This window comes from Dermacentor andersoni, chromosome 11 (genome assembly GCF_023375885.2).
Source record: "Dermacentor andersoni chromosome 11, qqDerAnde1_hic_scaffold, whole genome shotgun sequence".
In the NCBI taxonomy this organism is placed as follows: domain Eukaryota; kingdom Metazoa; phylum Arthropoda; class Arachnida; order Ixodida; family Ixodidae; genus Dermacentor; species Dermacentor andersoni.
This window is the reverse complement of record NC_092824.1, coordinates 103,992,024-104,017,903: the sequence shown is the minus strand read 5'-3', so window position 1 is coordinate 104,017,903 and position 25,880 is coordinate 103,992,024. Positions and strand designations below refer to the sequence as shown.

Genomic DNA, 25,880 nt, shown 5'->3' with positions numbered 1-25,880 from the left:
TCTCACGTCAGCTCTGCCATCCTCCCATTTTGATTTTTCCATGCAACCCGGCTGTAACAATGGAATTTTTGTGGTCCTTGGATATTGTTACAAGTGGATTTGACTGTATTGGGGAAGAAAGTGCGTTGATTACGAGGGTATATACCGTATTTACTCGCATAATGATCGCACTCGCATAATGATCGCATCCCTAGATTTTGTCATCAAAATTAGATTTTTTTTTTCTTTCCCGTGTAATGATATGTCATGTGCTTAGTCTAGCTAATGATGATTGCGCTTACCATCTGTTGAATGCTATGCGAGTGACTCTTGAAGACATACCAAGTGGTCTGCACGCACCCAACATTCTTAAGCAGATGCCCCATTTCATTCCTTTCATCACTTTCCGCACTTCCATGAAAAAAACAGAAAAACTACAACGAAACTTGCCTCGGCGTTATTATTTGTAGGCTTCATAATGGTTTTGGTCAACAACAACAACATAAAGGGTGCCTTTCGATTCTTCTCATCTGCACTCGTGGGCACACAACAAATTGCAAGCGGCGACGATAATGACCACGTTTACAGTGATACGTTAGAAGTGTACCCTATTCATAGGTCGACGTTGTAACGCAGCTAAGATTCGCCCACCCTTAGCAGAAACGTGCCATATTAGGATAGCAGTGAAGACAAATGCCACAGTTTCTGCAGCATGCCTGCCATGTGTTTCTATGTCGCTGGTAGCTAAGCGCATCCATCTCTGCGTCTGTCCCCTCAAAGTGGACATGGCTACGTCATTGTCGCAAACTTGCCGATATTAACGATATTATTCATTACTGATACGAAAAAAACTGTTTCAATGCACATAATGTACTCACGAGAAGAAAAATATTCGCGTTCGGCTCGCCAGCCACCATTATTGTTTTGGTGTCCCGCACTGACAGTGGCAGCCACCTGCTTGTCATCCCACAGCAAATGCCTATGGTACTTTTTTTGGTGATTTGGGTTTCCAAGCCCTGCTGAGTATTAGTCTGTACAGTCGGATCTCGATAATTCGAATTCAAAGGGGTGCGAGTCATGAAATATTGCGGTGCGCAAGCACACTGCGAGTGAGGACCATGAAACTGTCCACGCTGGTCAACACTCGCTTCCCAATAACGGCACAAAACGAAACTTCAAGGAGCGGGCTAGGCTGGCACTGGTGCGAAGGTGGGCGCGCGCAGGGATCGCCGAAGATGAGGGAGTTGAAAGGGAGGGTGGGGGGAGTGTAGTTGCAAGGAAGGATGGGAGGGAAGCGGATTTGCTTTACCGCCAGCTTGCTGGATGGCGCTAATGACCTCTGCCACCTACTGACACCAAAGTAGCGAAGTAGCTACTTCCCTCTGTACACTTGCATGTTTTTCCCTTCGTCTGCTGACAGATCGGCGCTGTGTTTACCTTCTTCGTTCTGCGTTCATAACGTGAGTCATGTCTTATCAAGATGACGGTGTCATTGCCGCTGATCATAATCATAAATTGGTGTGCTCCCTTCTGTTGCGGCGTCGACGTGTTCACAAGACAAGGAGAATGAGGTACTGAGTGTCTCCTTCGCGTCCTTGTTTTCAGGGTCTGTCTTGTAGAGAATAGGATATGGCGCCCTCTCTCCAACAACGTTTCCATCGAGACGTCTCGGTTTAGACGCATCATTGTAAAAAAACAAGCGCAAACAAGACCAACCAAGCCAACCAAAAGAAGCGCCAGCATGAGATGACGCAAGCAGACAATATTGCGAAACAAGCGGTCTGGCTAAGCCAGACGTTAGAATCAAGTACGACCCTAAATCTGCGTTACCATATCACCATCAGCATTTCAAAATGGTCTCCTCGTACGCGCTTCGAGCCTAGCTGCCGTAGCTTTCTCCATGTGCTGTAGTATGTGTGCATAGGCAATGCTTTCATTCGCTTAGGTTAATGCACCATTTGCCTTCCCGTTTTCTGTGTTTCCTTTATCAGCATGGAAGCGCCGACTGCAAGGACATGCAGAGTTCATCACGATGCCGCAATTAAAAGGAAGCGATCACGTGTGCGGAGAAGGGACGGAAATCAGGCCACATCACAGGCATTCAGAGTTCCTGAAACTTTCGTGCAGGACTGGCGTAAACTGGAAAGGCATTCTACACTCTCGGCTGCTATGTATGGTGTGGCCGCGCAGCCCCTATCTTGAAAGTGATCTGCGATGGAGACAAGAGTCTACGCATCTAGGCGCACCATGCTGTGTTCTCGTCGCTTAGTTTGCGTCAAAGCGAGAGGCCACATAAAGGTAAATTTTCTCGCTCCTGCTACCGCACTTCCTCACTACAGCGTTTAAAGAGTTTCTGCAGTCATTGAGTGAGACCTGTTCATGGTTGTGTGCGCGTGACACCATGCTTGTTAATTTAGTTAGCAAGCGAATGTTTAAAAGTTTATGCGGCCGATAAAACTACTATCCTTACTATTTGTATAGCTGTCTACTATTTGCTATCGTAATCGATGCTTCGCCTTTTGCACGAGGCTGAGTTTTTTTTAACTTATTGCAACTTTAGTGCATTAGGTGTAAATTTTTTTTTTCCCCAAATGAGAGAGAGCTGTATTTCTGTATGGAAGAATGAGGTGCACAGTACTGTAAAGGACTTTTCTTTCTTTAGGTCACAGCAAACAGGTGCGCGTTACAATCAAGTAAATACAGTAACTTTGACGGGACCATGGCGTAAGTTCGAATTAACGAGATTCAAGTGTAGTTTACATTGAAGTTTCTCATAAATCCGTCACGTGAAACAGTATTTATAAGCCATAATTTCTGTTGTTTGGATTTTACCACGCCTGCATTTTATGATGCTTTTTTGCGGTCATGAGCCAGTCGTACAACCAGGGTTCCATTGTATACTGTACAGAGGAACACTGCTCTGCCCATCAAGCAATGTTAGCAAGAAATCATCTGTGCAGCACATACGAAGAAAGGTGTGCACTCACATAGAACGCAGCATGGCCATTTCAAGGTGGGTGGGTGGCCGGGCAGCCACACGACTGGAGGAGTCTTCAGGGTGGCAGCCCACATCTTGGCCGGCCAGCCACAACTCGTACCGCTCGGGCTGGAACTTCTTCACAAACACGTCCATGCTGATCTTCACGCAGTCATTCCGACACAGGCACTGTAGGAGGAAGGGAGAGGCGTGCCAAAGTCAAGGCTACATGCCATGGCAAGAAGCTATACAAAACGTCTGGATTGAAATGGAGCACAAAACGGCAATGCTAAGTTCAGTGGCTTTAACGGTCATTTAGCCCTGACGATCACTTGTGACAGCACATGGAACACTTCAGAGGCATGAGCAGCACACTGGATTCATCTCTTGTATCAATCGCTATCAGGGATATTGCCTTGACATCATGTTACAGTATGTACCGATTTTTAGGCCAGAAGAAAGTTTGACGAAAGGTGTCAAACACAACCCCCAAAATGTTAGCTTTCAGTCGCTTAGTTTTTGCGAACACCAACAGAGTTTTTGTCACTCTAGTGATCAGTAGAGAATACAGCTTATGTGTACGTTCACTTTTCACTCTCCATGCAAAGTCGCACATTCTGCTTGTATTGATGTTGACAGCTACTTCACTTTTCAGTAGGGTCGGCATAGCCCCCTCCCCCCTTCCCTCCTTTCGCCCTTGCTGCACACAGTGATCCCATGTGAGGTAATGAAACTGAAATACGGATAACTGTTGCTAGCTCACCTGTGAAGCTCTCTTGCCGTACTCGACCCAGCGAGGCAGAGCGAAGTTAGTAGACTCGGCACAGTTGAAACCGTGGTTGAAGCCAGCATGGTACCCATACGGAAAAGTGATCATGAATTCGCCGGCCTCCTGGGTTATCTGTGAATCAAACAAGACAACTGCTTCCAAACAATCCCACTGACTCTGTTCCAAACAAGAACAATCAAACCACACGTTCAACTAGCGAGACAAGATTCCAATGAAGGAAATAAAAGCTATTTTTCTAAGTCACTGTACAGGGATGGAAACTTCATGATTGAAACTCCTAATGGTAGGCATGCAAGTAATGAACTGGTGAGCACATAAAAATATACATAGTGCATTGCAATGATTATTTGAGCTCACAAAGTGATATCATGCCAACTCCCTCAGCTACCTATCCTACCTCGTCACTTATTTAAGCGGCTGAAGTGCCAAACATCCCCCCTCTAAGACAGAAGCTGCTGCCCAACTAGCCATGTGCTGACAGGGCTTGGACACTGAAAGAATTGAGAATGGCACTCACTTCCGACTTTTCAACTTTGTCTTTCATAATCACACAACGCGAGCATGTTCAAAATTTGGCAAACTTGTTCTGCAGGTTTCCAAAGAACTGATTTGTTACATTCAGTGCCTGCACCCGTGCTTCATGGTACCAATAAATTTGCCTTCGCTCTGCTAGCAATCATCTTGAAAAGACGTTGGTTCTGACTTCGTCCCCGGATCAGGAGGACTGTTTCTCCAACTGGGAGGCTTTCTTTCCGGAAAAACCTATATTGTTTTTCTTTGTGGCTTCAAGCTCATTTCTGCACAACTAATTTCCCACATTCACTGTCCCTGTACATCGAGTTAAATAATTAACCCTCAAAATCCTGCAATCTACCAACTTCCTTCTTAACTGATTGATTGATGTTTAAGGGTGCAAGGGCCAGGTATGACCTTGTTAGCTCATATGGCAGAGCAAGCATCCTGGAAAGGCACTGGTTTGACCGAGAATCCAATTTTTTGTTCTTTTTCTTTTTAGCTTGAAAGCATAGGTTGGCACAATAGGTGGATGCTCACTCACACTCCAACTAATGCTCACATATACTTGCCAACACTCACTCGCATTCATACTTGCTTTCGTTCACTTGCCTGCACCCACCACTGCTCATACACTAGTCCACTTAAACTCAACCAGCACTTGTGTTTGTACTCGCCAACAATCACCCACATTCAAGCTCAAACGCCACTGAATTTTGTTGATGCTCACATTATCCAGCACTCACTCCTCATGCTACGCCCATTCAAGCTCACCGGCATTCATTCCATTCACACTCACACCCAATCACAAATTTTGTCAATCACACACCACCCTAAGTGAGTGAGTGCTCGTGAGTAAGCTGACCTACCCTCGGATGACAATTTTTGCCTTTAACAGGGGACGCGGGTTATTGAGATAACTTTATTTTTGAATGAAATGATAAAAGTTGCCGAGATAATTAATACGCTCCCTCTGAACTCCCTCATCTTCGATGGTCCGCACATGCCCCCCTCCGCACTGGCACTGCCAGCCCCTCCGGCCCGGAACCAGCTTAGCCCACTCCTTGAAGTTTCGTTTTCTTCCGTGCAAAGTAAGCTTTGGCCGGCGGCGGCATAGTTTCCAACAATATACTAGAGCGAACTCTGGCGTGGCAGTCGTTGACCCACCATGGGAATGATGGGAATTACATGGATTTGTCTGATCTTTGTGCTTGTGGATTCAGACGTTCTTGTGGCTTTGTATATTACGCTTCACATGCCTTCATTGTAAATTTCCGAGCAATCTATACTCTCTGAAGTGCAGAAGACACTGCAAATACACACATTCGCTACTAATTGCAACGATTGAGCTTGTCGACGTGGCCAAACCGAAATGCGCCAAGCTTCTCAAGGCACTGGCATGCTCGCGATAAATTCATAACGGCGTTTCCCATTGTTTGTTGATGCATTCTTTCGCGGCTTAGTGGTTTCAATATTAGGCTTCTGTGCTAGAGGTCCTGTGTTCGAATCCTGCCGCCGGACAATTGTAACAATATTTATTATGCAGTACACTGTTGAAAATGGCGAGTTTACAAAGCCGTTTGAAGCCAGAATGACGATGTTTAGGCAAATACATGTATTCCCCATAATTTCCATGCTGGTCCAACCGCTCCCATTGCAGCTCCCTTAGGCACTAGCGCCAGAGTTCAGTCTAGTACTTATTTCATGAAACTATGGGCGGGGGCAGTTTTGTGGTCCCCGCTTGCTGTGTGCTTGCACGCTGCTATATTTCACGACTCACACCGTTCGTGCATCACGCTATGGTGCACGAATACTTCGAAAACAAGTCTTTCTTTTAATTCAAACAGACCTTTCGGCCCCTTCAAGTTCGAATTACTGAGATTCGACTGTAGAATTGAAGCTTACGATAACAAAGCCCGTCTCCATTGCATCCGAGCCAGCTGCGGCTGCATCAGCGTGAGCGAGAAAATCAGATTTTCGCTTGGTAGCCGGCCTTGGAGCAAAGTTGTGCAGTGTTTCTTTAGGCTTCTTCGCTTTCTCCAAGTCATCGGGCTGCAGCAGTTTTGCTGGAATGCCGCATTAACACCAGCCGCTGCCAGAACTGCTTTCATCTGCTAAGCTTATTCCCCTGTCGCAGGGGGAGGCTTCGGCGGTGCTCAGCACGGGTAGCAACTATTGCCAACATTTTGCAAAGCTCCTGTGTACTTTCGAAGGTTTAACACGACTCGTTTGTTCATTTGTTCGCTGAATTTATGGCTTGTAGCAAACTGAACCTGACATCGTTTCATGCCGAGTTTCGCATGCCCGGGCAGACGACAGCAAAAATCTGCCAATAGCATTGTGTGCTTACGGTCAAGTGTCTCAGTCGACAAATGGAATTGTGCATCGGGATAACTCTTTCGCGGGCTTTTTCTTCATAGCCATTCTGCACACAGAGTAGTAGTGGCACAAAAACTAAACAAGAGTCGCTCTTTCGAACAAGAGCACGATGGCTGCGATTAGAAACTTAGAAATGTAACTGCACGTCACTGAAAAAGGCCCTTTCTTGCCCATTCATCAGTAAATATACAGCTCGCAGACGTGATATCAAATGCCATTATGACTGCCATATTGGTCCGAGATACGTGAAAGTTTCTGGGATAATGCATCAGACACTGTAGAATCCAAAAAATAATGTTTTCAAAGAAGGGATGTTTCTGCGATTTTTCCGTTTCTCAGACCCGCGCCCCAAAAACCTGCTCGCTGCTCACCTTGTTGTAAGGTATGGAGTACTGGCGCAAGACCTGGGGCGATATGACGGTCATCTTGTGGCGCAGGAAGGCGGCACACTCCTGGGCCGTGTTGTGGAAAAAGCCAGCCGCAAGGCGTTCGAGGCGCCGGCCGTGCTCGGGAGGCACGCAGTACCACGACTTGGGGGCCCCAAAGTGGAGGTAGTTGATGGAGTAAAGGTCCATGTCCTCCGTGTGCCAGGCAAATGTGGTCTTCCACATGCCGAAGTAGAGGTAGGCAGTGTTGACACCCTCAATCTTGATGCCGTAGTCCTGGCCCACCAGGTCCAGGATGGTGTTCAGGTGGTTGATGTTGAACTCCTGCGTGCAGGCATGTCGACACAACAGTCAAGAAAGCTGCGAGGCGCAGTAGACAATACAAAATTTCGGTAATTACATTTCAGTTAATTCGATTTTTCGACTGAATATGATTTTGCTGAAAGCTTTTAGATGGTTACACGTCTACTGGCTGCCAAGAAGTGCATAATATGTTTGCACATTTTAACCCACTTATAACAAATGAAACAATTTGGCAAGAAGCAGTTGTAATAGTAGTTTATTATATCTGGGCGTACCATAGTGCAACTCAAATACAGTCAAACCTCAATATATTGAACACGGATATAACGAATTATTGCATATACAGAACACTTTCTAATTGCCTGGGAAATTGCATGCATTTTCAATTTTTTGTTTCGAATGAGGTCGGACGTAAAATGAATATACTATTGAACTCCACCACACCAGACCACTTGCACTCCGGTGACGGACGGCAAGCTTTCCCACAATACCATCGAAAACAGCGGTGGTGCGATGGGCATTCCTGACTACTGCACACATTGATTGCATCGAGGGCGCCATTTGAATGTAGCGGCATATGCACGCAGCGGCTTGGCTAATTCAACAATGTCAACGCATTGCATTTGCCCCACTGACTCCTCCTCGGTGCCGCGTTCTGCGTCTGCTGCGTCTCGGGAGGAATGGTGGTTTGCTTGAACAAAAACAAGCGACAGCGCGCATTCACTGGGCTCGCTTATAGATGCCATGGCAGACACCATTTAATACTTTGTTACTGACAGTGTCTGAAAATTCTTCGATTGACGGACGTGGAGATTGCAGCGGAAGTAGCGGCCAAATGAAGATGCTGCCGAGGTTTACGCACAAACGCTGATGTTGACCCGCTCCCAACTTTAACTGAGGCTGTAGCTCCTTTGGCCCTTCTACGCTGCTACTGCGACGCAGAAGGACTATACTGAGGACGCCATAATAAGCACGCAGCTGCAAATAAGAAGCAGGCTACACTGCTGCAGTACTTTCAGCCAAAGAAATAAATACTTCGTGTGAAGCTTCAAGTGAGTATTTACTGCGCCACAATTGGTTCACTGATTGATTTGTACAAGCTTTTTTACGCATTTTTTACGTGATTTTATATATAGAATTCTGCCTATATCTAACTATTTCTCAATCACCGCGCTGTTCGATATATCGAGGTTCAAATGTAGAGTTCTAACCTGTTGGTCAATACATGCAAGGGCAGATGGCAGGACATGGTTTCAACTAGAGTCAAGATAATTACAAGAGCAGGGATAAACAGGTGCTGTCTTCCACTTGGCCGCAGACAAGCAAACACGAGAGAGAGAGAGAGAAGAGAGCACAATCCGTTGCCACAAGCTCACCTTGACACCAGGGTCGTACAGGGATCCCGAGACGTCCGCACCATAGATTGGAGCATTGAAGGCTATATTCTTCCAGTACTTCCGTTCCAAGTCCTCATAGTCAAAGTGAGCAGGTGTGTTAAAACTGTGAAGGAAGCAGGCGGAACATGAGACATTCAGCTCCCCTTAACACTCACACTAATTGAAATGAAAAGTGAACCCGAGCGCATAGCTGACAACACTATAGCATCGGAGACTACACGAACGAGATTATTAAACGCCGCACAGTTGCCGCTCTAAAAAAAAAATGCAAAGGAACTAAAATGCACTCCACGCCTGACCCAACAGTCGCACCGCTTTGACAGGATGTCCACCTTGGAATGTAAATGTCAGTACAGTAAAAGCACGTCAATTCGAATATCACAGTGACACTTAACGAGTTCAATTTAACTGAAATTCGAACAAACGAAAGTGATAAAGAAAAGGCTGCATTTAATGACACATAAAAGTGAAAGTACCTCTGGCTACTACATCGGCGCCGTGAAAGAGAGCATTATGGCTATGGTTGCAACACCATGCAAGCTAGGACACTTGTCATGCTGAAGCTCGGATAAGAACACCTGGTGCTCGGCACAGAAGTAAAATTGGCCATTGTTCGTGTTATCGAGTGCAGAATGAAGAAATCGGGGCTGGCACGCGAAAGGCATCTGCCGTTGACTGCAATGTGTGGCATTTGTAATGCGAAGAAGTTGCTCGGCAGCGCTGCTGTGACCACAAAAAGATGTTGGCTACGAGGTTAGACTTTTCTCCATCGTTGCTTCTGTTGCTGCCGAAGTGTCGCCTAACGGCAGTGATAGAGGATGACACAGCAAGCGACAGCACGGGCGATTCAGGACGACAGTGGCAGAAGTTGCCGTTCTTGACAGCTAAGTGGGTGACCTCATGCTATTTCGGTTAAGCAGTACTACTTTTTTCGCACTCCGACCAGCTACAATTTAACGAGGTTTCACTGTATAGGCAGAGGGCTGTAGGAAGAAGACATCCATGAATTACGCACCGCCACTAGACCACATTATCAGACACACCTTCCCCTCTCTACCCCTTTTTAGAATGACCCTTTCATCAACACTCACCGATCACTTTGGGCCACGCGCCGGAACTCTTTGACGGTCATGGACTTTTTCTGGATGTTGTACTGTTGGTACAAGCCCTGGCCCCCTGACACTACTTGCGAGATAGGCGACGGAATATCCATCTCGATGTCGTCGTAGCCACCCTTGCGCGGGATCCACTCCTTAGGTGGGATGATCTACATGGGCAACACATACTTGGGTCAGAAACAGCGTTCACAATGTCTGCAGCACACACATTCACGTTCCCAACAACCTCACTAAAGAATGTCCCCAGATCCACCTATTGCCTGTCATCGGTGAGGGGTCAACTCTTTGTTGCTGTGGCACAAGGCGATTACAATTAAGCCTACACGTGTTGCAGCACGTCCAAGATTTATGGCAGCCTATAGCTCTGTCATAACTTGGAATGCCAGCAACCAATGTCTGGTCAATTATTCTTTTTCACCAGCAAAGTAAAGATAAAGTTGTGAAGGCTGATTATTTTTGTTATCGTACCCCTTGTTAGTTGTGATACTTCGCATATTCACACAAGCTCCAGCCATTAAAAAGTGGGGTGGCACGAGAAATTTCTTGAACAAGCACCTTCAAATGCTGTGAACACCGCTAACAGCCTGTGCCACGTGACTTGCTAACAACACAAAAATAAATATTCTCTGAAACAAGCTCATGATGCATGTTAAATGTTCCGAGGCTAGGTATCCGTGTTTTATCCGTGATAATTAAATTATCAGTTTTATAACAAGCATGGGTAAGAGTATTCTCTTCAGCCGCCGAGGGAGGTTGCCGATCTCCGTTGATCGAAAACTTCTTTAAACTGCCTTAGCAGAAGGCGACAGTGTGACACTGAGTGCGTCTCCCTCGAGATGAAGACGATGGAGTTAAAAGGAGTTTGCAGGTGCCTGTGTGACAGGGGCATAAGGCACGAGTGTGGCAGCAGCAGCCCCCTTGTAGTGAGAGAGAGAGAGAGAGAGACCACCCACCTTGGCCAATCCGGCCTTGTGTGCCCCCATGGACTCCATGTGCTCGAGGTACTTGGAGAAGTCCTGCATCTCCTCCAGGGTGGGCCGGAACACCATGATCTTGGGCACGCTTGAGGTGCACGTGCCCCCCGTGGCACCCCCACCTGGGCTGGGCTTCTCCATGGTGCACAGCATCCTCCTCCTCCTCCTCCTGGACAGGAATCACAGCACTCCCTAAATCATCACCATGGAACACCTCAGCTATAGAACAGCATAAATAGTCCCTGAACACTTCTTCTTTGCTGCTCTTTTGCTTGCTATGTTACACTGCTACCACAAGTTTAAAAAAAAATGCTATTCAGGAACTCTTGGTTTAATTCCAGCAATGGTGTATATCAAATTTGTCATCCTTAATATGTACCATTATACGCAGCATACGGAATTTTAACTTCTTTTAGTCTCTGAATGACAGAGTTGTAAAAATGCTACCACACTGCTTCTTTAACGTAAAACTACTGACACTTGGCAAGCACAATAGCTGGGAGACAGATATTCTTATGTCAAGGTTGGTATTACATTACTGCGACCTCATGACCCAGCAAGATTTGCTCATGTCGTGTAGCAATAAGGTTAGGTATGGGGGTGTTGCTCATGAAAGAACAACAGTGCTGCGCATGTTTCTTCTAGGTGTGCTCGTCCACGGCAGCCACAACAGCAGCAGGAACAAAGAAAACCGATGTATCTTGACATGCCAACATCCTGGATACCAAAACCGGATTGCAGAAGTGCTCTACTAAGTTGTCTAGGACAAAGTCATGCTAGTCAGTACTCTTTTTTTCTAGGGTTTTGAGAGTCTGAACATGTAAAAATTAAGAAAAGAAAGAAAGAGAGAAAGAAATAAAGAAAGAAAAAGTATGTCAGCATGACAAAACCATTTTCTGATTATGAGGCCCGCCGTAGTGAAGGACTCTGGAAATTTCGACCACCTGAGGTTCTTTAACATGCACATAAATCTAAGCACACGGTGTTTTGGCATTTCGCCCCCATCGAAATGCAACTGCCGTGGCCAGAATTCGATCCCGCGACCTCGTGTTCAGCAGCCCAACACCATAGCCACTGAGCAACCCCGGCGGGTATAGTTTAATTTTTCAATTTCTGACAATTTTTACAAGAAAATTGAGGACATAAATGAAAAGTCTGCTTCTGAAAGAAGCTAGGTTTTAGATTTTGTCTTGTAAATGAAACAAACATCAAAACCAGCTCAGCAAATTTCGAGCGAAATAATTTCTTAATTCCCATGTATACAGATAGGAGCTTGAGGCAAAAAGCTTTCTCTCAAAGCAGGCAGTGGTCCAGCACTGCAGCTGTTAAACGGTAGAAGCCACTTTTAACATTTACTATATTTTAGTTAAATGCCCTCTTTTACTAATGCCAGAAAACTCAACCCTTCCTTTTCGATATGGCAAGTATGACACCTCAGATTGCAGACTTGTGCGTGGGGAGATTTAATGCAAAACCAATCATAGCGATGTTGACAAGCTGTTAGCAAGGTTGAGTTGTGGATAATCCAAAAGATAGTTTTGATGTGACGACATGGAGGCAGCTCTCATTACACCAGTACCCAAACATGGCGGCTACGATGGCATCAGTGCACCGTATTATCACGCACACACTGTTCAGTTTTTCGATGACAACTGCTTTTCCCCAATTGATCACTGTTATTTCTGACATTCGATGCAAGACGTGCCTGTCGTGCGGTCATGTTTCTTGCTTACGCCGCTTCTCAACCTGTTATTCCCTTGCGGCAATGATGTCTGCAATGATGTCTGTGCAAACTAAGTAATTACTATACTAGCTAACGAGAAGAAAGGGGGTTAACCGAGGGGCCCGATTTTTATTAGTCATATCATAAGAAGCCAACAAACACTGACACCAAGGACAACATAGGGAAAATTACTTGTGCTTAATAAATGAAATAAAGAAACGATAGATTAATGGAAATTAAAGTGAATGAAAAAACAACTTGCCACATGTGGGAATTGAACCCACAACCTTCGCATACTTACTATACTAGTTAGAATTTTTAACTCAAAACACATTTTGCTGTGTTATAGTACAAATGTCTCAATGACCAGAAATAATGCTGATAAATTTATTCCAATTTTCATTTATGTATTGGAATGCCATGGTGTTTGGGCTTTCTGGCGTTAATGCAGGCAGCGGTCCCTCAAACTGCTTAGAGGTAGAAGCCGATGGGAGATAGATGTCGTCCCCACATTTATTAAATGCAATTGGCATTTCCTTGCACAACCCCGCCCACTTTCCTAAACATGGTCTATCTAGCCACGAGGATGTACTGCCATAATAATCTACGACGTATACCCTTCATCAAGATAATTCACCTCCATAATCGGTGCAATACAATCAAACATTTATTTATGGGGTTTCACGTGCCAAAACCACGATCTAATTATGAGGTAGGCCATAGTGAGTGACTCCAGAATAATTTGGACCACCTGGGGTTCTCTAGCGTGCACCTAAATCAAACTACACGGGATTTAATCCCGCGAACTCGTGCTTAGCGGCCCAACACCACGGCCAGTAAGCAACCCCGGCAGGTGGTGCAATACACTTGTATGGAAACACGGCTCCAAAGGAACAGCAGACCCCCACAGGCAAAAAAGAGATTGTGGAGCAAAAAACAACTTGCAGCCACCGGTAACATGGCCACGCGGGTTGCAGCAGATGCGGGAAGCGAGTCGCAAATCAAAACTGCGTATAGAACGAGTAGCTGTTCCGATAGCGGCAGCCACGGACTCGTCACACACACGGCGCGACCTGACTACTGGTGCTGCACCTGCCTTCTCCTCACGGAGTCTAGTAGTAACAAAGCCTTAACATCATCCACGACAGGATGGTAGGATGGCCCCTTATCCGTACATCCGTGCAGCAACCGTACTGATGGATAGATTCCACAGCCGACTCTTTCGCCACTGGTAGAGCGCATACTCATGCACGATCGGGAAAGGGCTCCTTGCGCGGATTAGACAAGTCTTCCGAGATAAATCTCGGCCAGCTCTGAAGATGCGACAAGCGAAGATTCACAAAAGCGGAGGGAAAGCAAGAGAAGAAGAAATTTGAAAAGGGTCGACAACCGACCTTCGCAGGCCGAAAAGAACGTTTCTCCTTCATCCCCCCCCCCCTTTCTTGTCCATCAAACGGGCGGGGGGGGGGGGGAGAGAACACGAAATTTTAGGCGTTTTGATTTAGCCTTTGCAATTCTTCCAAGAAAAATTTGCGCGCCCCTCATTTAGTAAACAAAACGAACATCATTTAGTAAACAAAATTATCTTCGGCGCACACCTCTCCGCCCGCCAATAGAAGTGGTCCCGTCCCTGCTGACGAAGTATTCAAAGCGTCACAGCACTCTCAAAACAGATTCGAACGCTTGCCATGCGGAAGCGGTGGAGAAGATGCGACATTACGACCGACGTGTCCTGACAACAGAATGAAAAAAAAAAAAAAAAAAAAACCCGAAAAACCGCAAGTCTGTTAGGGCCTCCCCACGCGTGCACACAAACTTCGAACCGCCGCTTCCACCTACAACAAACGAACCTTGCAAACGCACGCACGCGCACGCACACACATGCACAAAGAACCTACAAAAACCACATCTGCGGCAGCGCAGGGGTACTTCATTTACGAAAGGAGAGTTTTACGAGGAGGCTTTTTCACACACACACACACCACACACACACACAAAAAAAAAAAAAAGATCGCACAAGAACGACCGTGTCACCGTTCCCCCAACACCTCACAATACGGGCACGAGGGCAGAATACATACAACGCAAAACCACTTGTTCACGCGCCCCCCATGGCTATCGCCTTCGAAAAAAAAAAAAAAAAAAAAAAAAAAAAACAGCTCGCGGAGCAAATGAAGCGAACCGAAAGAAATGAAGAGCCCGAAGGACCCCCCTCCTTGGCACTGATGCCGTGCCTGACTTTTTTTTTTTTTTTTTTTTCTGGAGGGGGGTAGCAATAAACCAATTCCGCACACGACGCAACAAAACAAACGCACACGTGGATTAGCAGAAGCTCGCGGGCGGGACAGATACGCAACACAGAAGTACCGTACGCCACGCAACGTAAACGGCCTAGGAACGAACGAAAAATAAAACAATACACACACAACAAACACGGACAAAATGGCCGATCCAAGCCATGCATGCCCGAAAGCCTCCCCCCCCCCTCCCTCCTTCTGCGGCCTTCTCTCGTTTTCACTGGGGCAGGACTCGGCCCGTCCGGGGGACCCAGCCCAGCGTCGAAAAAAGGAATAGACGTCGTTATGTAAGAGACGGTCTCATTCTGACACATTGCCATCGCTAGAAGGTCAAATCAGGAGTAAGATGTTCCGTAGCAATGCGACCGATGAGACGCCGAACCGACCGAATCGTCTGTCGCCTTGACCGATCCCGGCGCATCTTTCGCGACAGCGGAGCGTCTCAGCTGTTGGAGCATTCGCGTTTTAAGACTACCGCGCGGTTTACTGAAAACAACCGTATTCACGAAACATTTTTCGCGGTGACGAAAGTACACGTCGAACTTGCCAACAGTAGTAATTAGTTGCCCAAAGATGACGACCAGGCAAATGAACATCGGTTACGTTTTGATGCTGGCAGACCCAACGTTGGGCAGACCCACCGCGATCGCGAAGTTGACGCTTTTTCTGTACTCCACAGCGCGCTACCGAGCTTTCAAAAACGGCTTCGGCGCAATCGAGACACTTGTTCCGCCGTTGAAGAAGTCAACATCGGTTTGGAACTAGCGCCGCGGAGACGGGAAAAGAGAAGGTTCCGAACGCCAAAAGCGGCCCGTTCCTACAAGGAACGCCGTCTGTGCGGATAGCAAAGCGCTAGGCCTAGAAACTCCACCGAACTCGCGAAAAAGCGCGACACACGTCGTACGCGGTTGAAAGAAACACTGACCTTTCGGAAGACGCCGCTATGCGATGGTCCTCGTGAAACTTACTCGGGCGTTTGTACCAAGAACAAAGTAAAATATTCTCTTCCGGACATGGGACTCATCTCACAAGCACACCACTCGCACGGAAAAACCACCATGTTGGAAACGCAGCACGGCTTCAAAATATTGCGCGTCCCAAGAAGTAGGCCCTAATCTAGTTTTCCCTATCTGTGCACAATGATATGTAAGACGATTGCGCCTTCTTCCAAGCAACAAATAAATTTAATGAAGTTTATTTTTAGTAGCAAGTTATATAATGAGCATAATTTGTGGCAGAGCGTTGCGGGAAGTCTCCACGGCGGAGTGATACAAAAGCTGACGCACACCTCCGCAGACGTACGCTAGGAGACGATGGTCAAAAACCGAGTGAAAATACTGCAAATAGTTGCTTACAGCATTCAAACTTGGCAATAGTGCTCAAATAAATGCTAGTGCTTTACGCTCACCTTTATGTAGAGCACACCATCGACGCTGTCTTTTCGTATGTGGCGCGCTTTAGCTATAACCGCGTAGCAGACGAACCCCAGTTTCGCTATTTTTCCAAACTCTGTTTATTAAATATCAGTGTTTCAGATCAACGTTACATTCAGTACGAAAACAACTACCTGCATTTTCATTTAATGGCGTAGAATGAAAAGGCTGAACAAGGCAAAACAATGTCAGTCAACAAACGCAACAAAGTCAAAAACCAAAGGAATGACAAGAGTTGGTGAAAGTGACGCAAGGAAAACTCAGTCAAGCACTCTGCATGAATGACAATGAACGGAGCGTCGAACAAATTCAAAAAAATAGAATTCTTAACGGCTAACCACTATAACGCTATAAGTACTAAAAACCTCACTTTGAGACTCACTGAATTGTGACTTTCACTTGGATTACGTAACACACGCCGGAGAGTTTGTCGCGCGTCGCTAGCTCGACAACTCACGTTATCTGTTTTGAAGCGCTTACAAGTCACAAAACGAACTCTCTTCGCTTTAACCATGAACCAACCGGGCAATTAGGCTGGTACATTCATATACAAGATACATATTTATCCACGTATAAACCACAGTATAGCTACCTCGGAGCCACATAATGCCCCATTCTGACGCAGGGAAGTACAGAACTGGTAGTGTGCCAGTATCACAGCATTAACACGAGGAAGTAAAATCTATATATATATTTATCTGCAACCTACATGTAAGTGGAACATTTTGAACGCATGTGCAACACTAGAATGCTATTGCAGCCCTGTCCAAAAATGCATCAATGTACAGGTATAGAACATAAATGCTACTTCAACACCAAACTTTTTATGTCGGAGCATATATTGAAGCTTTTGTAATGTAATCTTATCCAATATTAATGCACCGTATACAAGTCACCATCAGACCTTGGAAGCAGTGAAGTTAACATCTAGATTTGTGTATCATTACCTATACAGTTTCATACTAAGCTTACTATGAAATTCTATGTCATTACCCAAGTTTATACATTTCAAAAGGGTTGAAAGTATCACCGAATAAAGGTGTATGTAACACGTACGTAACCATTAGCAAGTCAGACAGAATAGTCATCTTGTCAAGAAAAAGGAAATTGCAAGCTGAAAGCACATGTACAAATTCATGCCTAATAAACGCAGCACACTCAATGCACCATGAGTGACAAGGCATTAAATGCAAATAGAAAATTCGGCACTCCCAAAAAATAGAGATGAGTATTGTATTAACAAAAACTGAAGCCAGGGAAAGTGTACTATTAAGTGCCATCTGGTGTCAGTTCACATCACAAGTGATTTTCGCTCTTCAGTAAAAAGAATCTGAGACTATGTATAAAATATTACCATTCGCTTTTGGCAGCTGCAATTGGCCCTCCATTTGGCTCAAGTAAGGCTTCGTGGTAAATGACGAAATTTGTCTCAATGTTCGATTAGCATGATAGAAGCTGCAACACAAACACACGCCCTGGAAAACTTGTACTATCAGAACTGTGAGGAAGCTAGCAAATTGTCACCACAAGCTAGAGCTCTTTGTCGCCCTGATGTCAGTCTTATTTTGGTTTCAGTACACCTTACTCGCTCCAGCATTCCGCTTTGGAACACTTTCACAAAGACAGTAAAACTGAGCAAAATGGAAAATAAAAAAAAGAAGTGAATGGGCTCTGCCAATGGCTATGTGCTTCCAAAATACCTTCTGAAAGTCTCGCGTGCACATGACTGTTTCACTGTGATGGCAGCACAAAGAAAGCTGCACCTTGATCTACACAGATTCTTTCTTCATGCACTGCAGTCTTCATTGCATGCTGCCATCATAACCAACATTTAGCAAACTCAACCAAGTAGTGGAACACACACGAATGGTGGAAGCATCTACTAGCTTAACAGATTCTTCACAATGACACATAAAGCAGAACCGTGTAACACAAACGCCTTGCAAAAGATTCAGGTGGGCAAATAGCACCGTATAATAACTTTGCAGCCTCAAAAAAAAATCCATAAATATAAGGAAAGATACAGCTCCACTAAAGACAATGTGCACCCATGTCTCAGTATTTGAACCTCGCATGCTTTATACAAACAACAACACAGTTTCCACTCATACATTTGTCCCAATACAATTATGTAGATCGTGGTTTACATCACGATGTGCCTGATTATTATGAGCTACCTTTCCGATCACTAAAAGCTGTCACCATGACTCGCAGTTGCACAAGTTATCTTATCATAAAGCACTTCATTGTAAAGGTAGTTATGTTGCAACGATGTGACATTACGAGTGAGAAAAACAGAAAACACAGGTGGTCGCGTGTTATGTGCTGCCAGTTGAAGGTACCAGTTACTTTGAATCCATTCTGCTATCTGCAGTTGATCTTAGAACTTATATTGGGAGGTACCCAGGGACTGCACTGTTGTGTGGCAATGTGACAATATAGAGCTTGTTGCCTATGAACAATAGTTTCTGCACTTTTGGTACAAGCTGTGTGCGAAGTATACTTGCCAAAGACAAAGCTATTCATCCGTCCATCAGTGCTCCTACAAATTTGAATGAATGTGTGGTGTTTAGTGGCGGAAGTGCCTGGGCTCCTACAAATTTGATCATCAAACAAGTGAAAGCAATTCCAACAAGATAAATTACAGTCACGTCCATCTACCAACGCTTGCAAAGCAAAAGACAGACTTAAAGGGGCACTAGTGCTCAGGATTGGGTGAGTTGGTATTGTATTCTAAAATTATTACAGCGCAACAAGGAGAGGAAGAAACAAGCCGAGCTGGCCAGAAGAAGCTACAGAACGAGAAAGGGGCAATTCTATCTACAAGTTTAATGTACAACTGCATGAATATGAAATTGACCTTATACTGTACATGAGTTGACATAACCACGCTGAATGAACAAATTTATTTTTGGGCTTATCATGGAGGCCAGTAGTCCTATATACAAGGATGAAGAATCCATGTGCTTGCCTTTATCTTTGATTCTAGACTTAAATCTAAGTGCAGTAGGAACTGCAACACAAAGATTGCCAACAAAAAAGCATTACAGGGCCATACCTGAAATGTTATCCTAAAAAAATCTGGCAAATGTTACACTAACACTAATTTGAAATTGTTGCTTTACTAAAGGTCAAACTAGGGTTAAGTACTTCATTGTATAGTTTACTACACACAACACAATACGTTGCACCCATATTGAAATGGTGCCGCAATTTTTTATTCAAGCTACTGTGGCCAAAATGATTTAAGGTGCCATTAAAAGCAGTTCTGATAAACAAATTACCAAGACATGGTGCAGAAGTACCGCACAGCCTAGTGGTCACAAACTCCTCGGCCCTTCCTAAACCAGTACATCGCGAGACATCCTTCAAATAACCCAAGCATTGTGAAGTGCAAACTGACACTGGAATGAATGTAGTACTTTAAACCAGAGTTCTCAAAGTTTGTGAGCTGCAAGCATAACACTGACAATGATGCTTTCCTGGTTTTTAGAATCCATGAGCTTCAGAACTCACCAGATGAAAAAAGAAAGAAAAGGAAGAAGACAATGTCACCACAAATACGCATTTGCAACACTCTTACAAGTCTCACAGCACCGTAAAAAGAACTGCCTCAAAACCAGCTGCCAACAAAATCACAACCAAACATCACCGCTAAGACAAGAAAACAATCAAGTACCATTTGTACCACTGCTAAGACTAGTGCAGTTGCCTAATAGATGTCATTAGTGATGCTTTGAGCCAACTTTTTGACCTTGAAATGGTGTAGCTGTACGACTCATATGCATCACAGCCTCAGTTCACAGGCGAGCCCTATATGAAAGAGAACACCTGGTTTACATTTCAGAGCATTGTTTCTCCTTTACTTTAGCCCAGAAACCAATGAAGTACCACAGAACGGATTGTTCAAAACGACGACTATTTGGTAAGTATTGCCAAGAAATGTTTGAACTATCACTTCTGTGGTATTTCTTAGTCCTTTATTACCAATTAGGCTTTTCTTTGTGTATTGTGCCATCCTGTACAGTGCTCAGGGATTGAAACACGATAGTACTTGGACCGTGCGGCAGCCTCCAGTTTTCGAGCCACCTGTGAGCCCTCAGTGTTCACTGAGGGGCTCGATGCAGTCACAATGCATCACAAGGGCTCTCGCTTCTGTGTGATACAAAAATACATCAGCTCGGTAATCCCAGTGCCCAAACAGTGGTGCAAAAAGTGCCAGAAGCCACACTTCCAGGACCTTTTGTATACATAAGTTTCAGTGAACTCTCCTTCGTCCCATTGTGAACAAGCCTTTCATAGGGAAGCCGAAACATCTTTTAGACTTATTCCTTTTTTAGCACTTCTTTTGGTTGGTGTCCGTCGTTTTGTTGCTTCAAGCCATGCTCTCCAACCATACCGTTTCAACTGTTGAGCACTGTACATCCTGAAGCACCAAATATTGGGCACTACTGAAAGGTTAACACCAGGCTTAGCTCTTAACTAAGCAGTCATGTGTGTGAAACTGGAGTTGCAAATAGCCCTTGCAGGCCTCAACTAAGTGGATATTTCTGATGACAAAGCCGAAAGCTCCACTGCTGATGCCACATTCAGAACGGCAAAAAATTTTTATGCTGTTTCTTCTATGCCACTTTTTGTTGGTAGTCTACAACATTTATATGGTTGATCATTGACCCTGAGCAACGCAAGACTGCAACAGCCTTTGACTATAGCACACTATACATTGGAGAAAAAGATTAAAAAATAAAAACAATGCTTACAGTTGTACGCAAAGCAGACAACAAGCATGAGCACAGTTTCATTTCCTGTCATCTGCTGTCATGTCTAGTTCTTTGCTTCATGTCCTGTCGTCTGCTTCATGTCATGTAAACATGGTTTCTTTTTTTTTTTTACGAGTATGCACAGACAGCAGCCTAAATTAGCACCCTGCTTCTACCGATCATACTGTTGGTACATTTCACCATCAGCTCTTTGTGTAATCTCAACCAGTGACGTCACGTGGCGCGTGGAAACGTCTCAAACTGATACAGGAAAAATATTTCACTGTTTGCCTTAGGTTTTCTGTAACTGTTTTCGTTTAATGTTTTGACACCTTAGTGTGCCTTGTACCTGCTTCAAACATGACAATGATCAGTGTTAATAATCAGTGACAAAATCCAAAGAGTTATCCTGCAGATAAAAGGTGCAGCCCCTAAATCCCATTACAAAATGCGCTTTGGTCAATAACTAAAGAAGCAGTATCTCTAGCTTTTCTGAAAGTCCTTCCTTCATCACAAACTGCCAGCGCAAGCCCTATATCAATGTCTGAAGTGAGCAATAATCTGGTACGGTTATCACTTGATTTAAAACTAAGTGCTCGTCTCAGTTTAGGCGTTCGATATCAGCCCTGAAATAATACTTTGAGTCAAAGTTAGTGATAAGAAATGCAGTTTTCTAACAACTAGATGAAGCTTTGAAAGCAAATAAGTGACTTATAGTCATTCGAAGCAATATTCCTCACAAATGAATTGGCAGATGACAAAGCACAAATTGAGCGGGTAGCATACAATGGTGAAATCAATTTGCCTCCACAGAAACAGTGTCACAGGAACACTTAGTACAACACAAGCTGCCAGTAACTGCTAAGCACAGCATATAGTTGCGGTTTGTCCACTTCACTTGTGAAAGCTTTTTTGTAACTGCTTAATTTTTGAGGCGTGATGAACATTTAAAAAAAGCATTATTTCTTTAATGCACAGAAGCTTTTCTGTTACAGTAATGATAAATTGCAGTGAAGAAGTTACCATAGAAAATTCGATCATCATGATGTGCCCCAGCTTCCTGGAGCTAAAAAAGAATATTGTATGTGTGTAAGCTGGCAGACTTTGGCAGTGGAAGCAAATCACGAGCTGACGGCAAAAAGAGTCAGTGGGCGACGTCAGAAGATGAGGCACCCATTGAGTCGCGACCGAAGTCTTGGAAGCTGCAACACACAACGTAGCTGCACACAAAGTGTGAGTCTGGATGGCTTAAGCAGCTTTGTTCACGTGAAACAAGTGTCACAGGCCTACAGCAAGCTCCACCAGTGAAAATGTGCAGACAGTTGTCATCGCTAGGATTGAACACAGGGTGCATGTCCATCCACAAGTAAGTGTAGGCTGACAAAGCATACCAGTAGCTGCAGTGGACTTGCAACACCTTTGACTGGAACACCCCAATGCAAGGCTTGGATCACATGAAGGAAACACACCGGTCAGTGAAGAAAAAAGCACTAGATGAGGATTGTGGTGTGGAAAGTGGTAAACCAGGAGTTCCAGCCCTTTCTTGAGCCTCTGTCTCCTTGTTCCAGCTCTGGTGCTAAGGAGTGTAGGACAATGACAAGACGACACCAGTAATGTTTTGCAGACGGATCAACAACTGAGGATGTCAACAGTACAACTCAGGTCACATGTTACAGTAGCAGATGACTACTGAAAAGAGCTGCGTCAGGGGAATAAGCTGCAGCACAAGTTGTCAGTGATGTCCGTGAGGCTACACTTTCAAAACTGATACACACGGGAACTGAGAAGCCACAGTTCGTCCTCATGGGGAGAGTTCATATCGACATCGGTGAGGTGTAACTGGGAGTGGTGGCCAGCTACTGTCGTCTCTAGCAATGACGTCACAGTGTGTAATGGTGCAGGTAGTTTCCAGGCACATATCCCTGGTTGCCATGACGATCCTGGACAAACCACCACTCAGGGTTTGCATGCAGGTCACACTGGTGGATCACCAGCAACACCTGTCCCTGGGCCACACTGAGCTGGTGAGCACCAGCTGCCGAAAACGGGTACAGCGCATAGAAGTACTGCGTGAAAAGAAAACGTCAAGGTTTTAGATTCCAAATTTTGTCATGCATAGGTACCCCCTGCGATTATATATCCTTGCAGTAACCATGTCATGCAGCATGCCTGTTCACTAGAGGCCAGACATTTAGGCATTGAAGATATGGGTTTTAGGTTCCACATCCAAAGCCTCGCACCAGTAGGGCCAAAACAGGCACTGAAGGTTGTTTACAAACCTCATCTTGTTTTCGCTGCCTAGTTTCATGATAAGTAATCTGAAGTAGCATTTACTCGTGAGGTAGCAACCATATTTTGAAGCCCTCAACTATCATGGCTTTGTTGTGCACATGAGAGGCAGCTTTTCTGTCAAACTGCCTACTGCAACCAAGATGTTTAATACGTCTATTTTGACACAATGAGCAGGTAGTGTAAATTTGTTAGCCAAGAAATATACCAAGAAAGCCACTGAACTATGAATGACAGAAGCTAAAATATGTGCTTAATGAATTGAAGTGAAGAAATGTTCCATTAAGAAAAGGAGTATGAACATTGTATGTTTAGGAGTCTTCTTAATATCTATCACAGTAACATATAATCATCATCCCTAGGTTTGGAAGTCCAAGCTTGTACCTATTCTCACTCACAATAAGGTTGTATAGGATGAAAACAAGCACTCAATATCTGAACAGGTGAATGGAGCATTCTTGTATTTCCGTATTTCTTTGGGCATCACGCTCTCTGGGATTCTTAAGTGTTCCCCTGTTATAACGTCAGAAATTTCTTTGAGCCGTAGAAACTGTATGTCTTTTTTAATACAGACTGCAATTTTGCACAAACTTTTGTAACAGCTACTGCAATGCGCATGGGATGATTTAAACTTTTGTTATGGTGCAGTAGATGTGTCACGCTTCACAAACTATGGAAGTGTTCCGTAGGCGTTCCTTCTATAGACATTTTTCCCCAATAATCCCTTGGGTGCAGCCATGTTTGATAATGTGGTGTTGCGTCCATAGCTTCCATGTTTATATTGGATAATATCATGATGTGGGGTGGTTCAGCAAAGCTCTGTTTCAGAGGATATTGTTGACAGTGACTAGGTAGATGAGATGAAGCTTTGGCCACAGCTTCGCAAGACATTTAAGTGCTTTAGGAGCTCACTAAGCCCAGTCCAAACTGTTTCAGCAGCGTATAAGGTGCTTGTACTAGAAGCTGGGCTTAAATGTATTCCTAGCAGCCCGAACTTTCCGGTTCTAAATTAAAGCAGGTTCAGTGTCGTGTAGGCTTTACTCTTTATTTGCCAATCCAATCACTTTGAAGCACTAGCTTGTCATGGTTCACATGCAGTAAAATTCCTCAGTGTGCTCATTATTTGATTGCCTATTTTCTGCCAAATCGCTCGTGGGTGTGCTGAGTTGCAATAGGTTTATTGTGTTCCATCCGTGATTGCTGCGATGTGAGATGACTCAAGGTCAATGGGCTACCACTGTGCTCTATTCAGCTGCAAAAATAACTTTCGGAAGTGAATATGAAGTGCATCTTCAGTCGCGACGACCCTGTGGACTACGCCGCTGTGACTGCAGACACGCGTTGGCTTTGGATTGCTAGCATAAACAGAAAGCACTTAATGCCATCAGTTTTGTCACATGCCTGTTCAGAAGATTGTTTCCAGTGAGGGCACCGCAACAAAATCAGCACCCATGATAAATGGATGCCAATGGGTGCCAATGAGTGCCAATGGGTGCCGTTGACTTCGCCCATGATCAAATGGACGAAGTCAACTATTTCTTCGTGCATGCACGTTGAAGTTATTCTGTTAATGTATTCTAAGATTATCACGCTTGGCAACTGATCAAGCAAACTCATCAAAAAGAAAGCGTAGGAATATATGAGTACACAGTCTAATGTAGATAAGTGCAAGAGCAGTGCTTTTGACAAGCATTCTCAAGATACCCAAGGCAAACTGAGTGTGCCAAGATAAAAGATCACTGCAATTAAAACACACAATAGCAGTGATAATCATTCTGCTCTGTCTCAACAAAATGCTGGTGTAAAGCCTTGCTGTAAAACAACCCTGCATTAAAGAACAAAGCCCCACGCAAGACCACAACTAAAAGCAAAGAAACGGCAAAGATAAAAAGGTCAGCAGGCATGGCGAGAGGGCAAAACATAAAGAAATGGCAAATGTTGACTATATTCATATTACCTGCTCCACAACAATGGCACTAAAATCAGCACATCTGAGAAGCAGCTTGCAGTACACCACTTCATTTCAACACTTCCGTGACCACGGGAAAATCTGTAGTTTTTGGGTGGTCTATGAAATATCCTTTTTCTTGCCACAGAAAATGCTTGATGTAATAGTGTATGGTATAAAATTGTAGAGGAAGGAATTACCTTTCCAACGGTATTAATAAAAAATAGTACGAAAAAGATTATTAAGAGAAGAACATTGTAACAAAAATGAAAATAATCTCTGAAAACATCAATGGTGCTTTGCACAAAATGAACATAAAAAAACATTCGAAATATACATTTGAACATAGGAGCCCTATGCAATCATCCTGCAAATATAAGGTCTGTATGTACAAAATTTCTTAGGCACATAGAAAAACATTAGCCCTAGTGAACCTCCACGCAGCTCTCCTAAGCGTGATACCAAAGTCCACTCCCAGCCATCTTCATGCACAAAGCTCCACTTCCTGCGCAGCCACTGGCCGTTAATTCCGTCATTTGGTCCCACCCAAGTGATGCTGAGACCCTGCAGATAAGAACTGTAACCTTTAGAACATGCCGCATATACTTAAATCA

General features: G+C 44.5%; 2 protein-coding genes across 11 annotated transcripts in view; both read right to left on the bottom strand.

The window, feature by feature from the left end:
- LOC126539215 (lysine-specific demethylase 4A-like) overlaps positions 1-15,912 on the bottom strand; it is a 58,815-nt gene extending 42,903 nt beyond the window's left edge. For 7 of the 10 annotated variants that reach the window (XR_007601262.2, XM_055075259.1, XM_055075261.1 and 4 more), the window contains exons 1-7: positions 15,762-15,912; positions 10,796-10,982; positions 9,816-9,991; positions 8,704-8,827; positions 7,010-7,348; positions 3,720-3,857; positions 2,967-3,145 (exon numbers count right to left, since the gene is read on the bottom strand). Coding sequence is in view for 9 of the 10 variants with exons in the window: in XM_055075259.1 (XP_054931234.1) it covers positions 2,967-3,145; positions 3,720-3,857; positions 7,010-7,348; positions 8,704-8,827; positions 9,816-9,991; positions 10,796-10,969 (1,130 nt within the window). In the remaining variant the exon portion in view is untranslated. Of the gene's footprint in view, positions 1-2,966; positions 3,146-3,719; positions 3,858-7,009; positions 7,349-8,703; positions 8,828-9,815; positions 9,992-10,795; positions 10,986-15,761 lie in introns of all 10 variants that reach the window. The other 3 variants (XM_050185968.3, XM_055075263.2, XM_055075260.1) reach the window with 2 other exon arrangements.
- A 419-nt stretch (positions 15,913-16,331) lies between these two features.
- The window catches only part of LOC126539222 (dynamin-binding protein-like), a 56,401-nt gene continuing 46,852 nt past the window's right edge, over positions 16,332-25,880 (bottom strand). The window contains exon 23 of the mRNA XM_050185989.3: positions 16,332-23,095. Coding sequence (XP_050041946.1) covers positions 22,910-23,095 — 186 coding nt within the window. The 3' untranslated portion in view covers positions 16,332-22,909. The remainder of the gene's footprint in view (positions 23,096-25,880) is intronic.